Genomic DNA, 10,565 nt, shown 5'->3' with positions numbered 1-10,565 from the left:
AGAGTCTTTGACAAAATTTAGCACCCATTTATAATGAAAACTCTTTTAAAAATGGGCATAGAAGGAATCTACCTCAACATAGTAAAGGCCATATATGATAAGCCTATAGCAAACATTATTTTCAATGGTGAAAAACTGAAAGCATTCCCTCTAAGATCAGGAAAAAGAGAAGGGTGTCCACTCTCATCACTATTATTCAACATAGTTCTGGAAGTCCTAGCTATAACATTCAGAGTAGAAAAAAATAGATAAAGGAATCCAGATCAGAAAAAAAGAAGTAAAGCTCTCACTGTTTGTAGATGACATGATACTGTACATGGAAAACCCTAAAGATAGTATCAGAAAATTACTAGAGCTAATTAGTGAATTTAGCAAAGTTGCAAAATCAATACACAGAAATCACTTGCATTTTATGTAATAACACTGAGAAATCAGAAAGAGAAATTAAGGAATCAACCCAATTACCATTTCAACAAAAAGAATAAAATATCAAGGAATAAACTTACCCAAAGAGACAAAAGAACTGTACACAGAAAATTTTAAGACACTGATGAAAGAAATCAAAGATGACATAAACAGATGGAGAGACAGTCCATACTTCTGGATAGGAAGAATCAATATTATGAAAATGACTATACTACCAAATGCAATCTACAGTTTCAATGCAATCCTTATCAAATCACCAATGGCATTTTTCACAGAAAAAGAACAAAAAAAATCACAGTTCATATGGAAACACAAAAGACCCCCAAATAGCCAAAGCAGTCTTAAGAAAGAAGAATGGAGCTGGAGGAATCAAGCTTCCTGACTTCAGATTATACTACAAAGCTACAGTCATCAAGACAGCATGGTGCAGGCACAAAAACAGAAATATAGACCAATGGAACAAGATAGAAAGCCCAGAAATAAACCCATGCATATATGGGTACCTTATTCTTGACAAAGGAGGCAAGAATATACAATGGGATAAAAACAGCCTCTTCAATAAATGATTCTGGAAAAACCGGACAGCTACATGTAACAGAATTAATTTAGAACACTTTCTAACACCATACAAAAAGATAAGCTCAAAATTGGTTAATGAGCTCCATGTAAGACCAGAAACTATAAAACTCTAAGAGGAAAACATAGGCAGAGCACTCGAATACATAAATCAAAGCAAGATCCTCTATGACCCACCTCCTAGAGTAATGGAAATAAAAGCAAAAGTAAACAAGTGGGACCAATTAAACTTAAAAGCTTTTGCACAGCAAAGGAAACTATAAACCAGTTGAAAAGACAACCCTCAGAATGGGAGAAAATAATAGTAAATGAAACAACAGACAAAGGATTACTTTCCAAAATATACAAGCAGCTCATACAACTCAATACAAGAAAAACAAACAACCCAATGAAAAAGTGGGAAAAAGACCTAAAGAGACATTTCTCCAAAGAAGACATACAGATGGCTAACAAGCACATGAAAAGATGCTTCACATCACTCATTATTCAATTCAGTTCAGTTCAGTTCATTTCAGTTGCTCAGTCGTGTCCGACTCTTTGCGACCCCATGAATTGCAGCAGGCCAGGCCTCCCTGTCCATCACCAACTCCCGGAGTTCACTCAGACTCACGTCCATCGAGTCAGTGATGCCATCCAGCCATCTCATCCTCTGTCGTCCCCTTCTCCTCCTGCCCCCAATCCCTCCCAGCATCAGGGTCTTTTCCACTGAGTCAACTCTTCGCATGAGGTGGCCAAAGTATTGGAGTTTCAGCTTTAGCATCAGTCCTTCCAATGAACACCCAAGACTGATCTCCTTTAGAATGGACTGGTTGGATCTCCTTGCAGTCCAAGGGACTCTCAAGAGTCTTCTCCAACACCATACATCAGAAGACTCCAACACCATACATCAGAAGCATCAGTTCTTCAGTACTCAGCTTTCTTCACAGTTCAACTCTCACATCCATACATGACCACTGGAAAAACCATAGCCTTGACTAGATGGACCTTTGTTGGAAAAGTAATGTCTCTGCTTTTCAATATGCTCTCTAGGTTGATCATAACTTTCCTTCCAAGGAGTAAGTGTCTTTTAATTTCATGGCTGCAGTCACCATCTGCAATGATTTTGGAGCCCAAAAAACAAAGTCTGACACTGTTTCCACTGTTTCCCCATCTATTTCCAATGAAATGATGGGCCAGATGCCATGACCTTAGTTTTCTGAATGTTGAGCTTTAAGCCAACTTTTTCACTCTCCTCTTTCACTTTCATCAAGAGGCTTTTTAGTTTCTCCTCACTTTCTGCCATAAGGGTGGTGTCATCTGCATATCTGAGGTTATTGATATTTCTCCCGGCAATCTTGATTCCACCTTGTGTTTCTTCCAGCCCAGTGTTTCTCATGTTATACTCTGCATATAAGTTAAATAAGCAGAGGGACAATACACAGCCTTGACGTACTCCTTTTCCTATTTGGAACCAGTCTGTTGTTCCATGTCCAGTTCTAACTGTTGCTTCCTGACCTGCACACAGGTTTCTCGAGGCAGGTCAGGTGGTCCAGTATTCCCATCTCAATGGCCATCATCAAAAAGTGTACAAACAATAAGTCCTAGAGAGAGTGTGGAGAAAAGGGAATGCTTTTGCACTGTTGATGGGAATGTAAATTGAAAAGCCACTATGGAAGATGGTATGGAGATTCCTTTAAAAACTAAGAATAAAACCACCACATGATTTAGCAAATCCACTCTTAGGCCTATATCTTGAGAAAACCAAAATTGAAAAAGACACATGTATCCCATTGTTGATTGCAGCACTATTTACAATATCTAAAACATGGAAGTAACCTAGATGTCCATCAACAAATAAATTGATAAATAAATTGTGGTACATACACACAATGGAATATTACTCATCCATAAAAAGGAGCACATTTGAGTCAGTTCTAATGAAGTGGATGAACCTAGAGCCTATTCTTCAGAGTGAAGTAAGTCAGAAAGAAAAAGATAAATATCATATTCTAACACACATATATATATATGGAATCTAGAAAAATGGTACTGAAGAATTTGTTTGCAGGGCAGCAATGGAGAAACAGACATAGAGAATAGACTTATGGACATGGGGAGAGGGGAGGAGAGGGTGAGATGTATGGGAAGAGTAACATGGAAACTTACATTACCATATGTAAAATAGATAACCAGAGGGAATTTGCTGTATGGCTCAGGAAACTCAAGCAGGGCCTCTATATCAACCTAGTGGTGTGGAATTGGGAGGGAGATGGGAGAGAGGTTCAAAAGGGAGGGGATATATGTATACCTAAACCTGATTCATGTTGAGGTTTGACAGAAAACAACAAAATTCTGTAAAACAATTATCTTTTAATTAAAAAAATAAAGACAATTATAAGAAAGGTTATTATCATATTTTCTATGATAATTAGGATTATGGTATATTATTGCTGTAATTGCATGCATAATATCTTTAAGCAAGTTCCATCTGTGCTTGCATTTTTAAGCTCTGTTCCTTAAAGCAATATAATTATTTAATTATTCAAAGCTTCATAAAATTGAGAAAACATATTTTTAGCTCCTATATTTCCTTACATTTAACTACTCAGCTAATAATAAATTATGATTACTTTGTTCTAATATCTGTAAAAAGACAAATAATTGCCCAAATCATTTCTATTTATCCTGATAGTTTTATATTTGCTCTATTTTTACATTTGGTAGACATATTTGTTCTTAGTTATTTTAGGTCTATTTTTTAATTTATAGATATCAAAGTCCGTGGTAAACCATTACTGAACTTGGTTAATACATAACATCATCTGAGTTAGAATGAATATTTTTTTTTCCTTGTCAACAAATTATTGGAAAGCATATTGAAGATAGTTTTTTTAGAAAGTAAATAAAGAAATATTTTTTAAATGGAGAATTTGGTGGAATTTCAAAACAAAGACATGAGCAGAACCCCCCACATTCACCTACAGGATTACAGAAGGAAAGAAAAAGAATATTCTGTTTTTAGAGACAACTTTACTTTTTAAATTCAACTGTCTTCATATTTGATGAAGGTTTCAGGCTGATGCTAGTTGATAAGAAGCCAGTACTTGTGCTTAAAATAGTGCTCACAGAACAGGTCATGAGAGGACCAGGAGAAATACTGAGACCAAGGAAAAGAAAGAAATGGATGAACTCTTGAGTTTCTGATGGAGAAATCAACCCCATAGAAAACAGCATTTATTAGAAGTGCATTTTCTGTCCAAAGTATTTGCAGTGGAAACTCTAAACAATTTGCTTCTTCTTTGCAATATTTATATTGTAAGTAAAATTAATGAAGGATTAAAATTAAGTAATTTTTTTTGTGGTTGTTCATGTCCAACTCTTGTGACCATATGGACAGCAGCACATCAATCTCTTCCGTCCTTCACTGTTTCCCATTGTTGTTGTTTGGTTACTAAGTTATGTCTAACTCTGTGCAATCCCATGGACTGTAGTCTGCTAGGCTCCTCTGTCCATGGGATTTCCCAGCAAGAATACTCGAGTGGGTTGCAATTTCTTCCTCTGGGGGATCTGCCTGGTGCAGGAATCAAACACAAGTCTTCTACATTGGCAGGCAGATTCTTTACCACTAAGCCAGCAGGGAAGCCTGATGGCTTACAAAAATCTTACAGTGTTTTCTCAAATTTATGTCCATTGAGTCAGTGATGCTATTTAACCATCTCATCCTCTGCCACCCCCTTCTCCTTTTTCCCTCCATCTTTCCCATAGTCAGCGTCTTTTCCAATGAATCGGCTCTTCTTACCAGATGGCTAAAGTATTGGAGATTAAACTTTAGCATCTGTCCTTCCAGTCAATATTCAGGGTTGATTTCCTTTAGGATTGACTGGTTTGATCTCCTTGCAGTTCAAGGGACTCTCAAGAATCTTCTCCAGCACTACAATTAGCATCAATTCTTCACTGCTAGGCCTTCTTTATGGTCCAACTCTCACATATATGCATGCCTATGTGGAAAACCTCACTAGTAGACCTTTGTCTAGGTTTGTCACAGCTTTTCTTCTGTGAAGCAAATGTCTTTTAATTTCATGTCACCACCAGCAATAGTTTTGGAGGACAAAAAAAAAAATACTGTTTCCACTTTTCCCCTTTCTATTTGTGTGAAGTGATGGACCAGATGCCATGATTTTCACCTTTTTTAAAGCTGAGTTTCATGCCAACCTTTTCCTCTTTCACCCTCATTAAGAGGGCCTTTTTACTTTCTGCCATTAGAGAGGTATCATCTGTGTATCTGAAGTTGATACTTCTGCAGTAATCTTGATTCCAACTTGTGATTCAACCAGGTCAACATTTCACATGATGCACTCCACGTATAAGTTAAATAAACAGGATGATATACAGCCTTATTGTACTTAAGTTAGTTTAAAAGTGTAGGTATTTTACTTTGGTCCATCATCCCAATAGCCATGCCAACATGCAATAAACAGCTAGTTCTCTGCAGTCAAGAAGTATTATAATACAAATGAAGTACTATCACTATTAATATCCAAAGGAAGGATAGTCTTCAAATGAAAGACAAGAAAATAGTGTTTTGTATTCCAAGAAGGAAAAAGTCTAATGTGTGATATGGAAGAAAATTGGTGGTGTAAAATGTGCTTTACAGCAGAGTAGAAATCCTAACAGGCTTCTGATTTTTCTGACTGGCAAAGAAGCTCAGGCTACAGTGTGCTCTACATTAGTCCTTGTATAGTTCTTTTAGAGAGTATGAAATAATTATTGCATATTGAACCCTAAATTATGTTAGATATTCAGGAAATATTCAACTTGATCAGTATGGAAATAGAATTAATCATTATGCTCCTAAGGCCTCAAACAACATCTCAACTGGTTGAACTAAAAGCAATGAATAAAGGAAAGCACTACGTTTTTAATGGTAACAATTTCCAAATGTTTATTCATTTGTCGTATCTTTTTAAAGAATAGATTATTTTAAACCTTAATTCTGAATCATGTGGCAAATTTTTGGAGTGAGTATTTGATCTTTGACATGATAATTTTAGGAATGGACAAGAACCCAGAAGAACAGGAGAGAAATCTTTTCAAATCAGTGGCTGGATTATTCAGATGGACTCTTTCAAGGTTTCTAGCACTGGGATGACCCAGAGGGATGGTATGAGGAGGGAGGAGGGAGGTGGGTTCGGGATGAGGAACACATGTATACCTGTGGCAGATTCATGTTGAAGTATGGCAAAACCAATACAATATTATAAAGTAATTAACCTCCAATTAAAATAAATAAATTTATATTTTAAAAAAAGCAGAAAGCTATTCTCTCTTTTTCTTCTTTGCAGTCTTACCAAACTTCCAGTAACAAAACAGGCAACATTTAGTGACCAGGAATGCAACAGTTGCCACACAAGCTAGCAGGAAGCCAATCACATCCAAAGAGTGGTACTGGAACCAGTTGAGGTCATGGGAGGCTGGTCGAAGGTGTTTGGCTCCTTTGTGACGCATGACAAACTCAACCCAGAAGACTGCTCGGTCCAGGGGTTTCACAGGCTGATCGTGGTGAATTCTTGATAACTTCATAGCATTCTCTTTATAGCTAAAATTGAATATATAAATAGCAACTTATATTATTAAAATTATATTGCATAATTATATGATAAATTGTGTCATAAATGATATCACCAAGAATATGAAAAGCATATGAAAACTTGTTTCCTCTTCAGATATTTCTAGCTGTGATGGTTCATCAGTTTGAAAGTGTTGGATGCTTTATAGTCTCAGTAATTATTAGAAGTGGGAGAGAACAGAATTGCCAATTGAAAATAGCATTCTGAAAGTACAGAAATAGGATGATTATTAGAATGTGTAGCTTGAGAATACAGAATTTTGATCTAACTTGCTGAGTGTGGTATTGGGAACATGATAGTGACAGGAAGCAGCATGGAGGGGAAGGTCTATGAAAAAGGAACCCTTTCCCCACTCCTTCACTCTTCCCCAGGTTTGGGCTGAAGTGTCATTGTTAACAAGACTTCATCAGTAACAGGAAATGGTTTCAGTCTGTGATCTTCATGGTCCTGACATGTCAGATGAAAGCAAAAAAGCTTCATGCAACCCTCTGGGTAAGAAATAGGGCCTGAGACTGAACAGATGCTGGCATTTTTGCTTCAGGCTAAAGAGGGCTGTGTGTTGAAAAGCAGAAACATTAATCTGCTAACAAAGGTCTGAATAGTCAAGTCTATGGTCTTCCTAGTGGTTCCATACCATTGTGAGAGCTGGACCATAAAGAAGGTAAAATGCCAAATAACTGATGCCTTCAACTGTGGTGCTAGAAAAGACTCCTGAAAGTCCCTTGGATAACAAGGAGATCAAACTAGTCAAGCATAAGGAAGATCAACCCTGAATATTCACTGGAAGGACTGATGTTGAAGCTGAAGCTCCAGTATTTTGGTCATCTGATGAGAACAGACAACTCATTGGAAAAGCCTATGATACTGGGAAAGATTGAGGGCAGAAGGAGAAGAGGGCATCAGAGGATGAGTCAGTTGGATGGCAACACTGAAAATGAATATGAACTTGGACAAACTCTGGGAGATGGTCAGGAACAGAGAGCCCTGGCATGCTGCAGTTCATGGGGTTGCAAAGAGTAGACATGACTGGGTGACTGAACAACAACAATAACGGAGGGCTGCACATGTAGTGGTGAGATGGAAGGATGGCAATGCATAGAACACTACCCCTTCTAACTTCTGTCAAGGAATAGAAAACCCCAACAGGATTTTGGTTGAAGGCTTTGAATGGCTGACATAGAAGCAAGATTTCCTTGGTATTGTGAAGGAGGGAAGTTATTTATCCACACCAAAGTGCAATCATCATTGATAGAGAATATAGAACATTATATTGTAGAAAATCATGGGAAAGTATGTAAAAAGTTTTGAGGAGGAGAACTATACAACATAAAAAAATAAACAAAGCCCTGCTGCCCTTTCATTTTTTAAAAAAGGCAAATCTTTCCTAATACACAGGAATATAAGGAATAAGTACCTCTGAATATATCTCAGGAAAACAAATAATACTGACAGAAGTTCCAAGACAGATGCAGAAACAAAATATCAGATAAAAATTCAATAAAAGAAATAGATATACTCTATTAAAATATAAACTGCATCATTAAGTACATATAAATATGAAATTAATGGTAAATGATATTGGAAATTGTGGTCATGGACAAGATAAGTACATTGTAAGCTTTGATAACATTGCAGATAATATAGCAAAGAAATAAGATGTGATGTTTAAGAGACACTGATGGAAACTGGTGCTTATTTAATTTCATGGCTGCAGTCTATCCACAATGATTTTGGAGCCCCCCAAAATGAAGTCTGTCACTGTTTCCATTGTTTCCCCATCTATTTGCCATGGTCCTTCTAGTGAAGCTATGATTCTTCCAGTAGTCAAGCATGGATGGAAGAGTTGGACCATAAAGAGAGCTGAGCACTGAAGAGCTAATGCTTTTGAACTGTGGAATTGGAAAAGACTTGTGAAAGTCACTTAGATTGCAAAGAGATCCAACCAGTCCATCCTAAAGGAGATCAGTCCTGGGTTTTCATGGAAGGACTGATGTTGAAGCTGAAACTACAATACTTTGGACCACCTGATGCGAAGAGCTGACTCATTAGAAAGACCCTGATTCTGGGAAAGATTGAAGGCAGGAGGAGTAGGTATGACAGAGGATGAGGTGGCTGGATGGCATCACCGACTCGATGGATGTGAGTTTGAGTGAACTCCAGGAGTTGGTGATGGACAGGGAGGCCTGGCGTGCTGCCGTTCATGGGGTCGCAATGAATCGGACATGACTGAGCAACTGAACTGACCTGAACTGGTGGTGAAAGTAAAGTCCGATGCTGTAAAGAACAATATTGCATAGGAACCTGGAATGTTAGGCCTATGAATCAAGGTTAATTGGAAGAGATCGAACAGGAGATGACAAGCGTGAACACTGACATTTTAGGAATCAATTGACTAAAATGGATTGCAACAGGTGAATTTAATTTAACTGACCATTACATCTACTACTGTGGGAGAGAAGCACTTAGAGAAATACAATAGCCCTCATAGGCAACAAAAGAGTCCAAAATGCAAAACTTGGGTGTAATCTCAAAAATGACAGAAAGATCCTGTGGTTTCAAAGGCAAACCATTCAAAACCATAGTAATCCAAGTATATGCCCCAACCAATAATGCCAAAGAAGCTGAATTTGAAGACCTACAATACCTTCTAGAACTAACACCAAAAAAAGATATCTTTTTCATCATAATGGACTGGAATCCAAAAATAGGAAGGTAAGAGATACCTGGAGTAACAGGCTAGATTGTCCTTGGTGTACAAAACAAAGGACACAAAACAAAGGACAAAACAAAGGACAAAGGCTAACAGAATTTTGCCCAGACAATGCATACTGGTCATAGCAAACACCCTCTTCCAACAACACAATTGACAACTCTACACATGGACATCACCAGATGGTCAATACCAAAATCAGACTGATTATATTCTTTGCAGCCAAAGATGGAGAAGCTATTTACAGTCAACAAAAAACAAGACCAGGAGGTGACTGTGGCTCAGATCACGAATTCCCTATTGCCAAATTCAGACTTAAATTGATAAAAGTAGGGAAAACCACTAGACCATTCAGGTATGACCTAAATCAAATACTTATGATTATACAGAGGAAGTGACAAATAGATTCAAAGGATTAGATCTGGTACACAGAGTGCCTGAATAACTATGGACAGAAATTCATAACATTGTTCAGGAGGCCATGATCAAAACCATCCCCAGGAAAAAGAAATGCAAACAGGCAAAATGGTAGTCTGAGGAGACCTTACAAATAGCTGAGAAAAGAAGAGAAGTGAAAGGCAATGGAGAAAAGGAAAGATATATCCATCTGAATGCAGAGTTCCAAAGAATAACAAAGAGAGATAAGATAGCTTTCCTAAGGGATCAATTCAAAGATAGAGGAAAACAGTAGAATGGTAAAGACTAGAGATCTCTTCAAGAAAATTAGAGATACCAAGGGAATATTACATACAAATATGGGCAAAATAAAGGCAGAAACTGTGTGGACCTAACAGAAGCAGAAGGTATTAAGAGGAGATAGCAAGAATACACAGAAGAATTATACAAAAAGGATCTTAATGAACCAGATAACCGCGATGGTGTGAGCACTCACCTAGAGCCAGAAATCCTGGAATGCAAAGTCAAATGGGTCTTAGGAAGCATCACTATGAACAGAGCTAGTGGAGGTGATGAAATTTCAGCTGAGCTATTTCTAATCCCAAGGAGCCTGGCATGCTATAGTCATTGGGGTCACAAAGAGTCAGACAAGATTGAGCGACTAAGCACAGCACAAAAGATGATACTATTAAAGTTTTGCACTTAAAGTTCCAGCAAACTTGGAAAACTCACCAGTGGTCATAGGACTAGAAAAGGTCAGTTTTCATTCCAATCCCAAAGAAAGAAAATGCCAAAGAATGTTCAAACTACTGCAGAATTGTACTCATCTCACATGCTACCAAAGTAATGCT

At 37.6% G+C, this 10,565-nt stretch overlaps 1 protein-coding gene across 1 annotated transcript in view; it reads right to left on the bottom strand.

The window, feature by feature from the left end:
* Positions 1 to 5,915: 5,915 nt before the first annotated feature.
* Positions 5,916 to 10,565, bottom strand: part of LOC147370546 (UDP-glucuronosyltransferase 2C1-like) — a 30,596-nt gene continuing 25,946 nt past the window's right edge. Inside the window, exon 6 of the mRNA XM_086405523.1 lies at positions 5,916 to 6,577. Within this exon, the coding sequence (XP_086261649.1) occupies positions 6,298 to 6,577 (280 nt within the window). The 3' untranslated portion in view covers positions 5,916 to 6,297. The remainder of the gene's footprint in view (positions 6,578 to 10,565) is intronic.

Source organism: Bos grunniens, chromosome 6 (assembly GCF_055505025.1).
Source record: "Bos grunniens cultivar Pamir isolate PY7600 chromosome 6, Bosgru_T2T1.0, whole genome shotgun sequence".
Taxonomy (NCBI): domain Eukaryota; kingdom Metazoa; phylum Chordata; class Mammalia; order Artiodactyla; family Bovidae; genus Bos; species Bos grunniens.
This window is presented reverse-complemented; position numbering and strand designations above follow the sequence as displayed.